Genomic DNA, 18265 nt, shown 5'->3' on the forward strand with positions numbered 1-18265 from the left:
ACACAAGCTGCTGGAAGTCCCTCCAGCTTGAGACACCTGAGGTACCCAGGGATACCTCTCAGTACTCACCGAGCGCAGGCTCTGCGCATTCCTTATACTGCTCCGGGGTACAGAAGGGAGCATCCCCTGCATGGAAAGGACACATCCATCACTGGGCATCAGCCACTGCAAGGGAGCTGGGGACCACTGGGCTCTCCATGGGGACCACAAGGACCTCCCCTTAGCAATGTGAACCCAGGTTGAGGATGGGCAGCAGAGGTATCGCAGCGTCTGCCCCATCTCTGCCTGCTGCGGGGGCCTTTTCTTGCAAACTGAGGAGGGGGCTGCTGGAAATACCACCCTGGGGTGTTAATTTGGACTAAATAAGGGGAAATCAGACCCGTGTCCCTCTGCCACGTCTTGCCCCTATTTCAGGGCATTTCGCAAATGCTATTAGCATCCTTCTCTCCTTAGGGAACAGCTCCTTTAATCCTTGGTCCCTTTCCAGCTTGTTAACCCTTAATCATAGAATCATAGAATACTGGGTTGGAAGGGACCTCAAGGATCATCTAGTCCAGCCTTTAATGACCCAGGCTGGGTGGAAGGAAGGGGTCCCTGCCCCCCCAGCACACTGACCTGGCATGTGAACCATTTTGCAGTTGCAGTTTTCCACAATATACCGGGTCTCGCAGTCGATCCTGCAAGCCGTGATACTGTAAACGGGAAAGAAGTCTAAGCCCATATCCGACGAGCGACATTCACCCCACGGCGGAGGCAGGTACGTCAGCTGCAAGAGAGGGAGGAGCGGGGTGTCAGGGGACGCTGGGGACCCTCAGCCAGGAGTGGGGCACAGCACCTCCTTCCTCTTGCCACAGAGGAGCCCCCAGAGCAAAACTTTAACGATGTTTTTAAGGAGGGGACCAAGCGATGCTGTTGCAAGGGAAGGTCACAGTATGACTGTTGCCAAGTGAGAGCCTTCAGCAAGCTCTTCTGTTCCTCCAGCCCCGCATCTCCAGGAGCGCGGTGGTGCACTGGAGATGTGCCGCACCAGAGGTTCTCCAACACCAGCTCCGCGGTCTTTCTTGCGCCATTGGGAAAATCCTGCCCATGCGGGGACTGAAGGGGAGGCTCTGACCTGCAAATCATCTCCGAGAGCAAACGTGGGGTCGTTGGCACCAGAGTGTGACAGCTCCTGTCTCTGGCTTACTCTAACCTCCGAACTGTGCCACTAGGTGCCACTCATAGGGACAACACAGACAGTGCTGGTGGCGCTGAGGAGCACAAAGGGGTGGCAGTGAGATCCTCGCAATGGTTATGACGCTCTGGTGTGGGCAAAGCTGCCGCATTTGCACCCTTCCCTTTTTCAGGCGCTTTTTGATGAAAAACGCAGCAGACCACAACCCTCAGAGAGGGCCAGGGACTTGGGAAGCACATGGAAAAGACCAAGAACAGCTCAGCAACTAGATCCCTGCAGAAGGTGAAAAATGCCAAGGAAAGGGCGCACCCGTGCCACAAGGAGCCTCCAAACCTTCATGCTCCCCATAGAGGGATGGCTCTGTTGCAGGAGATGGGCTGCAGACCAGTACCTTGCTGCTGCCTCTGAGAAGGCAGACAAGTCAATCGTGTCCTTTTCTGAGCACTGATGCTCAGGAGAGCCCTGTGGAGCTAGATACACATTATTTGCTCTCCTGGCACCCCATGATGATGAGGAACCTGTCCTCTTCTCCTCCTCTGTTTGCACACCACCTCACATGAGGCTCAGAAGTTCCTCTGCTCAGTGCTAGTGCAATGCAAACCCTTCTGCTCTTACTGCTTTATTTAACACAAATGCAAAGATAAGAAAAGCAGAACTCCACGATCCACCACAGAAACCTTAATTCAGAGCCCAGAACATGCCGGAGGAAAAACAGTCACTTTCTGGCCCCCACGGCCAAATTTACCTTGTTCCTCTTCTGTCTGCAGCTTGGCAGCCTTTCCCATTTCTCTTTATCTTTGCTAAATGCTCTGCACTTCTCTTTGCTAGAGAGCAGAAAATAGCATTCCCCTAACCCCTCCTCCTTTGTGTTTTAAAGCAGCGTCCAATTTGCTGTGCTTTGCTCCAAACACAGAACGTTTTGTGCTGGCAAAGCACGCTGGCTGAACAAAAACATTCCTTTAAAAAATGTAGTAACATTAATCACATCCTAAAATAAATACGTAAACATATGTTGATGGACTATGAGCCCAGGACCTAGTGGCAAGGCTCTATGGTGATTGTTTTGGGTCTCCTCTGGAGATGTCTGTGTCTGGGAAAGTGAAGAGAACAGAGATGACCCACAAAGTGGAGGCACATTGCAGATGCTGTTGGATGAATAACGACCCCATGAATCCTTCAAGCATGGACCTGGGGTCATTATGGCAAAACCACCATGGTGTGAGCTGCTTGGAGCCCGTGCTCTGCTCTAGGTTTGCCCCATGAGATCTCCTGGCTCCCCAAAGCACCCTGTGAAGAGATGTTCACCTTGTGCACCACCTTGCAGTGCTGGGCTGCTGGTAAAACCCCCTGTGGCTTTGACTCATGAACCTCTCAGCAGTTAAAAACCCACCATGGGCTTAAATTGGAGCCAGGAAGAGAAAGATGAGACGCTGGAATGAATCCGTCTTGTGGTGAGGACAGTTGGGTATGGGAACAGTCTGCCTTGGAGGAGCACGAAACCTGGAAGCTAAAGGAGAGTTTGGGGAAGATGCCAGGCTTCAGAGGGTGATCCTGCCCTCTGGGGCTGGACAAGCTCTCCACTCAGCCAAGCCAAAGTAATTCCTTCTCTAGGAACAATTTTGCCATGACTCCCATCCAGGAACCCAGAGGCGCTTTGCTTATTCCAGCACATTGCTTGCTGCATCTATGGGCACTACACCGGTTCCCAGTTAATTCTAACAGGATGACGCGGGCTTTACGGCACCACGGACATAGCAGCCCTGTGGCTTGCCCATCTTCTAGACGAGCCACAGGTCCTCCTCAAGATGAGATGGAAGTTCAAGGTCTTCCCTTGCATGACCCCCGACCTGGAAAAAGCACAGACCTTGCCTGCACAAGGGTGAAGGAGGTCTCCGTGTGCTGGTGAACCCCTCTTCAGCTCTGCTTCCCCCACCGGCCAGGAATCACCTGCTCCTGTGAGCATCACCCCCGGTCTCAAGTGGCAACGAGACAGAGAACTTTGCAGTGATGTTCAGCCACAGCAGATCTGTGTGGTCTGCTCAGCGCCACGACGCTCTGCACACCGGAGCTGGCATCGCCCGTGGGTGCCCAGGCTGCTCGCTGAGGAACATGAGCTCTGGCATTCCCTAAATCTGCCCCAATCCATGCTGCTGCTTGAGCTGCTCTGAAAAGCAACAGTGGCAAGAGCTATTCAGCTGCTCGGAGCGACGTGCACCGATCTCTGCTCGGTGGGTCTGAGCTGAAGAGCAGACAACATCCACAACGGGTGTGAAGACGCAGCAGGTGACAGAGGGATCCCATCTGCGGGGACCAGCTGAGGCATTAAGGGAAAGAAAACCCAACCCGGTTCCCAGCAATCTCAGCACCCTCCAAGAAAGAAGCCTGGCTCTGAATGGGATGGTTTTGAAAGCACCACCTTGGAATGAGAATATCGAGAGCGTCTTTGTGACAATAGCAAAGTGCTGTTTGAAGGGGATCTTTTCTCATTTGCTTTACACTTGCAATAATAGAGTACCAGATGCCATCATTTAGTCATCCGCGGTGGAGAAAGGGGCCCATATGTTGCACGTTGTATGATAAAGGAGAATAAATAATTGCGGTCTCAGATGGTATCAGCTCTCTTCCAAGCACAGCTTCACACAAATCTTTTAAGCCCTTTAAATTTTGTTCTGAATGAGGGTGTCGGGATCAGAAAACGATGGAGTCGTGATCAGCTATTTAGCTTACACACTTTTTGGCTCAGCCAGCATTGGATTTGAGCCACAGTGCTCGTGAACTGGCACCACATCTGCAGGAGGTGCATGGGGGGAATGATTAATTAAACTCTTAACGCAACTTCATTAATGGAGTTATGGCCCGTTTCGTAGCCGGGACCACAAGCACCGACTACCCTGTGCCGTGAAGCAAAGCTGGTTTGCATCTCTGCAAAAGCGAGGCATCCCTTGGGGATCTGCTGCCTTCCTACACACACATAACCCCATGCACATACCTGGACACACAGAAGTGTTGCAGGTGCAAGCGTGCAAGTGCAATTCACTTTTCTCTGGCTTCCTAAACACGCAGGAATAGGTGCAACACATCTCCCCTGCCACACGCCAAGACTTTTGCTTAAGCATCACTGATAACTTAAGAGCAGAAAAAGCCTCTTGGTACATTTAGCACGGCTGGAGGTCTTTCTGCTCTGCAGTATAAAAGCTTTCCTTGTTTTGGAGAAAAGCACGTTGTGTCTGGGACTGACCGGAGACTCCAGGGAAGCTCCAGTTCTTACTTTTTAAAGGAAATTTCCCCAGTGAAGCTCCTGGCCATGGAGCAGAGCCCTGTCAGGTGCAACACAGGCACCTCAGCGCTGCCTTGTTTTATATGAATCCCCACCTCTTACGTCTGTATGTCACAGGGCAGGGATTTCTTGCTGCTGGCCGTGCCTCCGAGCAGAGCCCCGAGACGTGGCAGCTGTAACCAAAGCATCTCCCACACCTGGGGGAATCGGTGTGCTTCCCCCTCCATCGCTGGCTGGGTGGGAAGCAGTGCTGCAGCAAGGGTTCACTTCAAGTACGACACACAAATCTGTGCTTCTTCCTTACAGGCAAGACAAATCTCCCTGGGCCGGCAGGGTTGGACCCTCCCTCCCTTGAGCAAGTCAGTGAACTCTTCTCTCTCCAAGGGGCTCATCAAGGGCTATTACCTGCAGCCTCTGTGGTAATTACAGCTTGAAAGACTCATTGCTTCTCTCATGCTCTGTAATTCATGATCAGAAGCGTATCTCGGCTGATTAGCAGCCAGGTAAGGATGTGGGACCTCTCCGGAGGGAGAGGGCACATCATTAGGGACTGGGCTCTGCAGAGAATAGGGGAGCCACATTTCCCAGATCCTGCCTCAACATCCAAAGGTAATTTGGTCCCAGGAAAGTTCCCTTTACCTTTCCCAGGCGGCTTTGGTGAGCAGGCACCAACGTACCAAGTCTCTGATGTAGTCAACTCTTGTCCTGACCTTTTATTTCCAATTATCTCTGAAGGCAGCTGCTCTGCTACCGTCTGTGTTTGGAGCCGCAGCAGCATCGCTTGCAAGTACAAGACACGACTGCCAGGACCGCTGTGTTGCATCCTCTGAAATGCTCCCTGTCATCCTTCAAAGAAGACATGACCCAGCCCCAGAGCTGGGTTAGATATTCCCCTTCAAATATTTCACTTTGCAGTGAAAGACTCAAACCAAGGGGCCAAACCCTTCCGTAGGGTTTCCTGCCCTGAGCCGCAATGGAGCAGGATCCAAAGTTTCTTCCCTCCAGCCGCTGTGGCTTCTCCCCTCACATACCAGCCCCGTCTCTGCTCCTGTTGCCCCTCCTGCCTTGGCACGCGAGTCCCAATGCCCTGCAAGCCCTGGGGTTAACGCAATGGTGAACCCATCGATAACAGCGTCCCTCCTTAACCCCCTCCTTGCCAAAATGGGGCTGCAACCTCAAGCCTTTACGTCCAAAGCGCTTGGCTCCAGAAAGCTACCCAAGCAACTTGGTTTTGGACATTTGGTATTTGAATTTCCTGCCCACGGTGCTCACGAGGCCGCTGCATCGCTGGGAAGAGCGAGCCAGCAAACAGACGCGTGCCTGACGGAGCAACCCCGCAGACCGCGGCCGTGTAAACACCGTACACGGGAGAGAGACTAATTGGATTTGATCCCTCTCCCCTGCAGCCCCTCCTGGGCTGTCTCCTTCTCTTGAGAGATCCCTCTCCCCTTGCAGCGCCTGCCACGCAGCCGTCTCCTCCTCTTGAGAGAATCGCTTTCCCCTCTTCCAGATGATACTAATTTGGGGTTGGTGGGAGCGCTCCAGTGGAGGCTGCCCAAGGATGAGCTGCTCCCCTCCAACCCCCTCTGCTACCACCAAAGATGAGCTACTTTTCTTTGAAGCTGGAGGAAAAAAACCCATAAAAGCAAAAGGAAAAGCAGGGGTAAAAGCAGCAGGGACAGTTTCTGCCCTTGGTTCCTGCAGGAGAGTAGTGCTGAGCTCTAATTTTGCTCCGCTGCTGTGGCAGCTTTCCAAGGGCAGATACCCCTCCCCGGCACCGCGCCGCCTCATGCTTACAGGAATTCAGCCTCAGCCTCTAATTGAGGTTGACAAACTCATGTCCTTGCACTTTTGCAATCGTTAATACTTAATTAATTAATGAAATGCTTTTTAAATTCTCTTGATCCCAGCTATTAGAGATTACGACAATCAGTTACGAACTGGCTGGCACCGAAAAGAAAAGGAACGAATTGACTTGTCTTCTTAAAAGCAGGATGGATCTTGCTTGCCCGAAACGCAAGGAAAGGGAGGGCTGCTCCGGGCAAATGCGGGGCGAAGCGGGTCATGGCCGTTCAGCACAGCCTCCTCCCTGCCACAGCCCTTTTTGCTGGCCGCGCTGCTGCCCTTCGCACGCTGCTCTTGGCACTGAGCCTCCTGGTAACTGCCAACATCTGTCTGCAGCCAGAGAGGTCTGGTTTTGGGGTTTTTTTTTAATTTATTTTAAGTGGTATCTGGTTTTCCTGCATGTTTAATTTTACATAATAGGGAATACGTGGAACCATGGTGGAGATGTTTCCAGCATGAGGTTGGGGCAGTTTCAGCCCAGTTTGCAGCTGGACTCTGCCATGAATCCGGCTCCAGGGATGTATCCTGCATCGACTCGGCTCTGGGCTGCAGCTCAGCCCCTCTCCATGTGTGGGTCCCCACCTGATGCCACCAAACTTCAGGCAGCGATCAGCAAGGAGGGATGCAAACCCCTCCCTGAACATTGCAAAATCTAGCTGGGGGTGTTCGCATTTGTTCTAAATGAAATAATAATCTGAAACCTCCGTTCTTTAATGAGACATCAAATAGCATCGACTTAATAGAATTTCAATCCCAGGCAGCTTTCAGCACTTGTAAAATGCTTAAAAAGCTCGGTGTGCACACAGCTCGTTGGCACCATCTCCCAGTTAATGATGCTGGAAGTTGTCTTATTTGTCGTCTCCCTTTGCGGAGTTGGGTGTGATAGGGCTGTTCCCTCCCATTTGCTCTTTTCACTAAAGCACAAAAGAAGCTGTCTTTAAGGACAAGAGCTTAACCCTTCCAGCACCTGGAAGGTCCCCCTGAGCAGAGCTCCAGGAAGTTATACAGCCCACGAGTCCTCAAGAGCTGGAGGTGAGTGGGCACCAGAAGAAAAATATGCTTGTGGAGCTCCAGGCTCCTCCAGGTCCCTGTTTCCTTGGAAATAGTTCTGCAAATCAAATAGCAATATTAAAACCTTCTGAGCCTCATCCCAGGTTTGTTCCCAGGACCCACTGGATGGCTGTTCCTGGCATTTGGTGCATCGACCGTCTACAACTCGCTCCTAGCCCCCCCCCACCCCCAAATGAGTTGTACCCTTCACTCATGTGCAAACTTGGTCTTAAATTGCAGTAACTCTCCCCTCTCCCTCCTGGTCACCTCCTTGGCATATCTATAGGCAGCAAAAGTGTTCCCCCTCATTCTGCTGGACACCATTGGCTGTATTTGTTGGACTACACTGGCCAAACTCTTACACAGGTGCCCAACTTGGGGGTTGCGCGGTCGGAGTCGGACCCTCTGTAGCTCTCCTGTCCTCAGCGAGCGGCTTTCCACCTTTTTTTTAGAAAAATCCTCCTGTCTGGATAACACAAAGGGTCAGCAGGAGCACCCAGACCATTACTTCATCTACATCCCTGATGTTTTCTCCTTCTGACCCCCTTCCTAAGTGAGCTCCTCCCAGTCTGTGCCTGTTCAGACGCACCATTCCGGGCCCCAACTCATTTCCATCACTCTTCTCCAAACCTATTTTCTTTTGTACCCTTTTACAAATGGGCTGATTCACTCCTAACGCTCTTTTCCAAGCAAAACCACTCCACTACTCCACAAAAACACCCGCGCAATCATCTTCTTACATCTCCTGCTTTGAACCGCTCCTGTGCAATGAAGTTTTCTATGCGGCTGGCCACCGTTGCTGAATTAATTCAGAGTCTGGAGGAAATCAGCTGGGAGAGTGTGTGGGACTGAGGGAAACAGAAAGAAATCAGAGAGTGAACGTTTTTCCAGGAGGAGGTGTAAGACCGTAGGTAGGAGACGTTGCTCTGAGGGAGGGTTAGGAAACATGGGAAATACCATTTAATTGCTCCTAATTTTCAAATGCTGCCACCTACACCCTGTTTGGAAATGCAGGTTTCAGAGCGATCGCTGCCAGACCCCAAGTCCCATTTTCTGCCTCTGTAATTACACTTTTGATACTGCAGTTGTTGGTAGCTGATGCTCTCTGTCCCATGCAAGCATCACGAGGCGATGAGTCTCCAAGGCACACTAGAGCCCTATTAAACAATATTGCTCCATCTTTGAACCTGTTGCTTAATTGAAGCCTCTTAAATTTTTATTGTCAAGTTGGCAGAAATTGCCATTTTTAGTGCGCTTTTCATCTTCTCTAACGTGCCATGCCGACAGCGTAGCAGGGAGAAGCTGAGCTGGGGAAGTAACATTACCTGATCCCATCCACTATGGGAGAGGCTCGGGTGATGCTGCCGAGATGCAGCCATGATGCTGTAAAAGCCAGCTGGGAAAAGGGGATTAAAAGAAGCCAAATCCAGGAGGAATTTATCCTTCTCCAGGGGATCAGCCCTCGAAAACATAATTTCCAATGTGCCCACCCATGCCTTGGTGCTGTGGTCCAGTGCAGGGGTATGGGGGATATTGCAGCCTCCCCAAGGCCACGCACGACACAAGGTCTGGAGAGGCTTGTTATAGCACCAGGCTCACCCAAAAGAGGCAGGAAAAGGAAAAAAAATCAAGGTGGTTCTCTCCAAAGCCAGGAGCAGCGGGAGCTGAAGGGCACTGCCCTGCATGGGGTGGTCCTGCCCTCCCTTGGGACCCGTCTGGAGGGTGACGGCACAGCGTGCCCCGAGCCAGCTCCCGTGCAGCTCAGGGCTTTGCCCATTCATGAGAAAACAAACCTTATTCATTAGACTCAGCAATTGCCATGGAAACCGCTCCCCTGCCCGACCAGAGCATCTCTTGCTGCAAGGCGCAACAGGGACCACGGCCGGCTCTCCCCATGTAAAATCGTGTGAAACCCCCCAAAACAGCAGCTGTGGTCTCACACATCCAGGTAAACCACTCTAGCTCCTTTCACGCTGCGTTCAGACACAGCCACTGCCGTGGTGTACGGAAAGTCACCCAGAGAGGACGTTTTCCACCGTCCCCCACCAAGACACTCTTGTTTTAATTGCAACTGTCCGTCGTGTGTTGCCTTCTGCTGCGCTGCCTCCTGCGTCGCTTTAGGGAGCTCCATCCCGGCTCCCCTTAAACTTCAAGGGGTCACTTCGGTCTGAGGTTTCAGACAGAAAGCACCTGCCTTCGGCCACGAGTCCACAGCAAAGAAACAGCTTGGCCTATATAACCCCACAACCACGTTGTATGGAGGAAGCCTCCCGCTGGCATTGCCTTTGCAGGATTGCTTTTGCTGACTCAGCACACACAACCGACACAAGTGCAAAGTCCCTCTTACTACTAATGCAAACCAGCACGACATCGTTACTGCATTAACGATGCAGTTTCCAGACTGGTAAATGTACCTTAAAAGTGTCACTCTGCAGGAGTCAGCGGGCCCAGCCACTGCAGAAGGAGAAGAAAAATGGATTTTGTTCCTTTTTTTAGACTGACAGCTAATTTTAAAGGGCGATTTAATAATATCACGCACCATCATGGAGCCAGAGTTTGCTTTCGACAAGGGACTTCTGGAAAGCTCTTGGTATAAAAATGCAGGACTTATCAGCCTGTCACCAAGATGCAAGTCCTTGCTTGTGTTAAGCCGCTGCATACATGGAAAGGCAGGAGATCAGTAAGTAAAGCCCAGTAAATACTCTTATTTCCAGACTGGGATGGGGGACAAAGGGATAGATTTGAGCACGACTATAGCCGTAGTAATAGAGCCAGAAATAAAGCCACAAGCCTCTAACCCAGCCAGGAATAGATCCCCTTCACGTCAAAGCCCGTCTCCAAGATCCAAGGCTCCCACCGCCGCACCAAGGCCATCCTGCCCAATTCCCCATCTGTTGTTTCATCACTGGAAGAAGTGCTTGTAACTAACACAGGGGCTGCTCTGAGCTGGGAGACATGAAACGACCTTCTCTTTCTTTATTTCTATTCCCCTCCAGCCAGAGAATCATTCCATTTGTGTTTCACAGTGTAAACACATGGTTTAGAACACCAATAACTGGCCAGACTCAGCCCTCCAGGTGATGTTCATGGGTTTTTCCACCTTTTGCTCTGCCTTACTGAAGGAGCAGCACGTGCCTGCCCCAGATGCGGAGGTTTAGTAGAAAAAAAAAAGGCTAAATCAGGGGTCTGAATAAAAAGATGTGCATTCAGGGCTTGAGAAGGTGCGTGATGCCCAGGCGGTCCCTGTGGGGTAATTAGAGGAGGCAGTAGCATGTGTATGCTGTAATGGTTGTAATTAGGCTAAAAAATGACATTTTGGAGAGGAGGGGCTGGGGTAGGCAGCATCGTTCGGGGAGCTGAACGCTGCTCCAGGCAGGCAGCTTGAAGAGCCCTCCGGGTCTCCTGGGTAAAGATGCTGCAGGCTGCGGTGTAATTTTAAACCAGTCACAGAATCCCTGGCCCCAAGCTACGTGTCCCTCCCTCTCCCAGCACCAAAACCCTGGCAAAACCCGCAGAAGAGGGGACATACTCGAGCTAAGAGTCCCTGCAGATCTGTTTTTCTTGTCATCTTCTACATCTTCCCTGCCTGGAAGGAGAGGTTTGGGGAGGGTTGGGTTTTCTCCCTCTCTCTCAGCTGGCTGTCTTCCTGATAGGAAATCTAATTTTTTAATACAAAAAATGAAATAGTTAACGCTGGCAATGGGATGGGGAAGATTTACAGCAGCTGTCTTAAAAGTCTACAGCTTTTACGCTATTTCTATCTTAAAACAAAGTCCTTGAGATCCTCGCTGCAGGCTCCAGCTCCCAGCCACGCTCCCAAGCCTTGCTGAAGCCGGGATGTTTAAGGAAGACAAATCTTTCCAATTACCGCGCGCGCTGCCAGGCAAGTTCGATTCGAGGAGGTGTTGCCAAATTCTTTCAGCATCAGGCAGCTGCACCGCACAACCCGATACCCGGCCCAGCGCTGCCTGCCTGCCAGCTAACGGGGCACACAGCCGTGCAAACGGCTGGCGATGCCCTTCTCGGGCGTCGGCCTCGGCGTCACCACGGTTAGCTTTTCTCTGGAGCTAATGCGGACTTACTCAATGGGTGCTGATTCTGCTGGAGGTATTTTTCACAGCTGACAAGTTGCTGAACAAAAATCCTGCTCTTTTCTGCTGAGAAGAGAGGAGAGGGCTTCGCTCGAACACATGTGCACGCTGGGGATGGAAATGCAAAACCCAACACAGGACCCTTGGCTCCACTATCGAATCATAGAATAGTTTTGGTTGGAAGCGACCTCCAAAGATCATCTAGTCCAACCCCCCTGCTATGAGCAGGGACATCCTTCCAGTAGACCAGGTTGCTCAGAGCCCCGTCTAACCTGACCACGAATGTCTCCAGGGATGGGGCATCTACCACCTCTCTGGGCAGCCTGGGCCAGTGTTTCACCACCCTCATCGTAAACAAGTTCCTCCTTCTCTCCAGTCTGACATGGGACCCTCTGCTCCAACACTGACTTCCCACCATGACCTTTGGCAAGTGACTTGTTCTCCTCGGGGTCTGCGAGCCGCCTGTGCTGGCACGGGAAGGACTCCCGCAGGCAGCCGTTGTGGGGGATAACCAGCCACCAGCCCTACCCCAGGGCCGTATCCAGACCCCACTGCTCTGCGCTGCCTCTGCCCATGGCAGCTACGGGCATGGGGCCGACCCCAGCGCCGCCACCTCGGTGTGTGGAGACCCTCAGCCTGCTTCAGGAGATGCCCCTGGGAGAGAGGATGGATATAGCATTCAATGCCCAGTAATTACTGCCAACAGGAATCCATCAGTTTTCCATCCTTCCAGGTTCTTTATCTCGCACACGCCCCATGTAAGCGGTGCTGAATGCTGCTGGCGCCCCTGGGGTAGCAGAAAGCAGCCGCAGAGTGAGGTGAGGATGTCGGGGACACACGGGAGGGGCTGTGTCAAGGCAACGGGCATGAAAAATGCCCATGACGGGTTTCCAAGCCCGTTTCTGCTTTGGACTTCAGCAGCTGCTGCCTCAGCCCCTGAAAGAGCCCTCTGCCTTCGCTGTTACTAAGGTGTTACACTCCGAACTAGAGCCCTCCGCACTAATAAAGCTGCTCATTTTCTCCAGCCCACCGGACTTCCCACAAGATAGGAACTGACAACAGCGAAACATTTCTCTGCTTTAATTGAGAAGTTTCCACCTGGCGCTCGCCCACCGGGAACCCACACCGTTCGTTATCTCCTGGATGATTACACACAAGCGTGCCGTAATGAAGGAGAGAAGATCTGCATCCAGGCTCGCTGAAATGCAGCATCTTCAGGTGTATTTTGGCACCCGCAGGCCACGGAGAGATGCCTTAATGCTATATTTGGTGGTGAATTCCTCACATTGCTCTGAGCCAAAGTGTAACGACTGCGGCTCTGATCTCCACGGAGGTTTTAATCAGAGCAAACCCTCCAACAGCTCGTGTTCACTTTCCTCAACTTGATTTATGTCTCATTTGAGGGTGGATGCAAGAGCAGGGAGGAAAATGAGACAGGCAATGAGGCAGGAGGGCTAGGAATGAAAGCATCGGGGCCAAGCTGGGGGAAAAAATTATTCCGCTGGCTGGCTTCCCGTATGCCTAATCAGGATTTGGGTCTAATGATGCTATGTCACATCACATCCATCTGCACCGTGATGATGTGCCACTGTCGGGACTCGGGGATGGTGATGCATCCTGAGCCATGAGCATCTCACCACAGTCTATAAGAAAAAATGTGACTATTTCTGTGTTACCTGAAAGGATTCATGCCGAGCTGCACAATGAAACACTCTTGTCTCTTTTTATATCCTTGGCGTGCGGAGCCAACTTGGCAGGTTGGAAGGTACCCAACACACTGAGCAACTGCCACAGCTGAACCATAACCACGGGAGAGCAAGGCAAGGAAATTAGCAGGGATGAAGTCCCTTCTGTGGCCAGAATTACAAGGACTGTGGCAATGCCTGGGAAGCAATGGTGGAAAGCTGCCCTCATCCCAACCAATTTGAAGTAAGGCTTGAAAATAGCTGTTAATGATGATGATGCCTCTCAGGGGGCACCGGTACATAGAAGCAAGCTCTCATATGGACCCACTGGAGGGATCTTGGTGTGTAAATGAAAATTAGGACTTACCCTTTGCTCTTGGGTGGCCACAAAGGTCTGAAATCCAGGGGCCACCCCAAACCCCAGCTCCTGGACGAAGGGTGGCTCGGACTGGCTGTGGATCTGGACTTTAACTCCAGCTTCGAACGTTGTTTCCTCTGGAAGAAGAAGTGGGGGGAGGGGTGTTAGGGGGCTGCGGTGGGTGGGATGGTGTTCACCTTCATGGGTGCGTTTGCCCCTCCGTGGCAAATTGTATCTGGTAGATCTGTGCTGCTCAAAAGCAGGAGATAAGCAGTTGGAGTGCTCCATCTGGATGATCAGACTTCTGGGCATAGAGGAAGAAAACCCAGCAGCAGCGTTTGCCCAGGACTCAGCCTAAACCACCACTGCTGCCCATCAGGACCAAGAGCATCTCCAGGCTCCTGGTCCCTACACTGCTGCCTATGCCAAGGGCTCACCCTCCCTGTAACACAGAGATTCATGGTTTCTCCAGCTTGGGCTGTACTTCCAAGCTAGAGAAATCAGGAGGTGACACCTACTTTCTAGCTGGTATTTAGTTGCAGAATGCATTCCCATAGTACTAAACCAAATAAACTCCTCCTGCCCCCAAACAGAGACGTTTCTGCTATCTGTAAGGACTCCAATGCTGAAAGCATGGGTGCACCCCACCTCCGCTGTCCCTGCCCTGACGCAGCCTAAGGCCACTTGGGAGATAAAGCAGTAATTAAATAACAAAACCAAAGAGTGTTAAATTCAAAGGAGCTCGAGGTTTCGGCAGCTGAAGCTGCTCCAAGCTGAACAAAGGCATTTGCAGTGCACGGGGCTCAGACACATCACCAAGTTACGGGGTGATGCGAGGTTTCCACATCCCAAATCTACGCTGAATACCAAGTAACTCGAGGTCAGTCCCCCTCTTCCACTACAAGCTAAAACCAACCCAAAAGAGACTTTCTGAAGCAGAATTAATGGGATGCAAATCAGACCCGAGTGTCACTGCATGAGCACTTTGGGCTCCTTTTATCACACAGGCATCTTCACACAGCTGGGGCACGTAACCTTTCTCCCTCTACTATGGCTGCTACGGCCTCACGTTCCAACAAACAAGAGGGAGAGCATGGGACTAAGGGGTGGGGGGCTGGTTTGCAAAGGAAGTTGTTAAGTATGCATAATTTGGCCTAAAAACTGAGGTACCACTTAATACAAACCCAAGCCTGTGGCCAGCAATGCCACCACCACATCTAAAGAGCTTCTGTTTAAAGATGAATCATTCTTTATTTTCTTACTATTCCTTGGTATTTTTCTACAATTTTATTATGCCTTTCAAATTTCAACAGCACTGTATTCAATCCGAAGCACTAGCAGAAACCCAGCACCAAGGAATCGCAGCCGCAGAGCTGTTACGCCAGGGGCTGCACAAAGATGTGCAGCAGGAGACAACAGCAGAAGACAACAGATCATGGGATGATATGGGCAGAGGAGAAGGACAAGGGTAGAATAAGGTGATACTGGATGACATGAGGTTTACAGATCTCAGAAACCCGTTGCTTAAGAGGATGCAACTGCTGATGCAATCAGGCAGCAAAGGGATCAGCCTTCCTCTCCCCAAGAGAACTTTCTTGGACCCTGCTCACCCGGTGGCTCCCAAGGCAAACGAAGCCAGAGACTGCCCAGGTGGGAATGAGCTTATGCATGGATTTGTCCAGCGCTCAGATCGACCTCCTTTACAGCAAACCATCCCCTGAGGTGCCAACACTCAGCTGGGCACAGTCACCACCAAACCAATAAAGTGTTGGTCCAAGAAGGTAGGACCAGAGACCTCTGGAGACCCCTGGCCAGACGCACTGCTGTCACCTTCATCCCCTACTGAGCAAACAAACCCTCCCTGCCAACCACAAACCAAAACCCACGCATTTCATTCAGCTTTTGGGAACAAACAATATTTAAAGAGCCCCTCTCACACGTTGGCTACACAAAACTTCACGCTCTGCACCTGCAGTGACTTGTCTACCAGCAGCACCTCCACATCTCAAGCATTTGATCTCAGCAGCCTTTGCAGACCGAGGAGCTGGAGCAGGCTATTACTACTTAACCTTTTAAAGCCCAGCTTTTCTAACTAAGGCACAGGAAAACAATTTGAAGATAAATAGTATTTATTGAAAGTTACCTCCCCAGGCCGTGCATACTTCTGTGAAATTCTGGGGTGGCAGCGAGCTCTCCACGTGCTCGGCTGGGGCTCTGCTCCAACCAGTTGGGAGTTGGACTTTTAACAGAGATGCATTGATCTGCAAGGCTGGCTCTTGAACACACACTCCCATCGACTGATGCCTTGGGCGCCCATGCGAATCTGCCTGCCTGTGCATCGGCTCTGTAACGCGCCACGCAAGGTAATCATTTATTTTTGCCTCCTCGTGACAAAAGTGCTTTTGGTATCGAAACAAAGTCATGATTCAGGCCATGGAGCATTGCTATTGCATGGGGTGGCATGTGGCAGAGGTGGAGCTTGAGTGCATGTCCTCTGAATCCCATGTTGGTGGGATATTGGCACAGAGAGTATAAGTTTAGTTTGGCTTCTCCCTACACTGAAGCCTCCCAGAGCAAGACTGGCATTGACCATCCTTGCTCTTGGCTTCTACTTCTGCTCAAGACCCAATGACCACGACCAGAATCACTCCCCACCACCTTCCCATGACGGAGGGCTATTTGCCTTTCCCTTGTTCAGCCATAATTGGGTTCCCCTTGCTCCAAGGGATGTCAGATGGATGTTGACATGTCCAAGCTCTCTCGCTGTCTGCTCCAGCCCTGCATTTGGGGGTCCCATTGGAGGGTCTCCTCCTGACACCACCCCCACAGTGCTGACCCTCCAAAACACCCGAGCGCTGAAGGTCGAGCCAGCTTTCCCCAAAACCTTTGGCAAGGCAGAGCATCCCCATCCAACCTCGTCACTGCTCAACAGCACCTCGGCAGCCCTGGGCTCCGCAGCCAAGTCGTCACGCCGGTGCCCAAGCCCCAGGGGTGAAGGCATGCCAGAACGGGTTCAAACCCTCTCCCGAGCACCCACCAACTCCTCCAGTTTCAATCCTGATCCTGTTATTCCCACATGACGCCCACTCCTACCGATCCCACACGGCTCCATCGCTTTGCCTGGTGTTGATCCTCTTCCAACACTTCAGAGGAGATACCATATGCTTCCTTCAGTAATTACCTGACAAGTTGGAGGAGAAAGCTTCTATTTAGTCTAACTTGTTGGGCAACGGGAACTATTTTGTTGAAACATTTTCCATCCAAAATTATTCTGCCCATTTCTGCACCTGCCCCGGGTCTGTTCAGCTCTGACTTAATTCTACATATTTCCCATGACTGGGTGCTGTGCCCAGGTCCATCTGCACGTAAACCCCCCGTACATCCATATCAAGCAAACAAGATACAGCCTGTAAATATCCATAAGAGACTTAAAAGCAACAGGGTTTGCAATTTTAAACAGAAAATCCTGGCATGTGGCCAGCTGTAATCAGGGACGGGGAGGGCATTTTCTACACCGTAGAAGAAACTTTGGTTTTAAAACATGCAGTTATTATTTTCCATCATTGACAATAACAAGAGGAGCAAAAGAAACAGCATTTTTTTAGCATAGCTGCCAAAAGCCAGGCAGCATTTATTGTTTTCCCTGCAAGAAACACATGCGAGGATGAAACTATAAACACGAAACTGGCTTTGAAAAACCTGTCACTTGTCCTAAAAATTCATTTTCTACAAAAATAGCTGTTTTCCACTAAGAGAGAAAAATTAAAAGCCCAAATCCAAAACCTTTTGATGGAATATGCCTAGACCAGTCCTCATTAGCTGCATCTTAAACGTTTCCAAGTTCTGCGCTGGGGCTGAGAATTATTAGTGTGGGTTAAATATCTGCTGCCAGCATAAGGAAAAGGAAGATCTCACAGGACCCAGAAGCACAAGATCATCTGGGTTTGGGTGCATTTTGCTTGCAAAAATCAATGTCCCTGGGCAGAGCAAACCCTGTCTGTCACCCTGAGACTGGAGAGGTGCAACCAGGGGTGTGAACATCCACAGAAACACGTCCCGGCCATGGTTTTCCCAGTTTTTGCAGTTTTAGCATCCGTTTGAATGGCTTTTTCTAGCGGTACCTCCTGGAGGCACAGGGCTGAGTGCTGGTCCAGGCTGTTGCTGCTATTTCCTTAAACCTGTTTCTTGCAATCACACATCAACGGGGCGAAAAATAACCCTGAAAACCCTTGATTGGCTCAGATGCCAGAAAAACTTTAAAACTAAATTCCAGTGACTTGGGGTACCTTATGGCTTTTAAACTAATTCTGTGATGTTGGGAAGCCCAACCACAGACCTCCATTCTATCTCCAATCCCACTTTTCAGAGCACAGTGCCTTAAATTCATTTCTTAGCGCATCCCAGGTTGGGAATAGAACAAAACCTCCTTGATGACTGCATTTTTAAATACAGTAATCTACATTACTGTACACAGGACAGTGTTTCCAAACAAATCCTGAGCTGCTCTTTTCACTGAAGGATTAGAGTAGCGTTAATTAAATTGCGGATTAATTCAGCATGTGCTTCAAGCTGGCTGCAGAGTATTATATGTTGCAGACTGCACAGCTTTCTATTTCTGGCGTTGGCTTTCCATGACTTTGTCAGGGCTTTCTGCTTACAGCATTGCTCGAAAAATCTTAATAAAGCTCCAGCTGACTGTACGCTTGGGTGCAGGCTATGAAGTTCATCCCCGTGAATATGCAAGAAGCTGCAATTAAAGTAAGAACTGCTGCCAAAGGCACGGAG

General features: G+C 50.9%; 1 protein-coding gene across 1 annotated transcript in view; it reads right to left on the bottom strand.

Annotated features, from left to right (window-relative positions):
• Positions 1 to 18265, bottom strand: part of LOC104348377 (acid-sensing ion channel 2) — a 500557-nt gene that overhangs the window by 6810 nt on the left and 475482 nt on the right. Inside the window, exons 3-5 of the mRNA XM_086477915.1 lie at positions 13490 to 13617; positions 616 to 766; positions 70 to 126 (exon numbers count right to left, since the gene is read on the bottom strand). Of these exons, the coding sequence (XP_086334041.1) occupies positions 70 to 126; positions 616 to 766; positions 13490 to 13617 (336 nt within the window). The remainder of the gene's footprint in view (positions 1 to 69; positions 127 to 615; positions 767 to 13489; positions 13618 to 18265) is intronic.

This window comes from Leptosomus discolor, chromosome 25 (genome assembly GCF_034619465.1).
Source record: "Leptosomus discolor isolate bLepDis1 chromosome 25, bLepDis1.hap2, whole genome shotgun sequence".
NCBI classification, from domain to species: domain Eukaryota; kingdom Metazoa; phylum Chordata; class Aves; order Leptosomiformes; family Leptosomidae; genus Leptosomus; species Leptosomus discolor.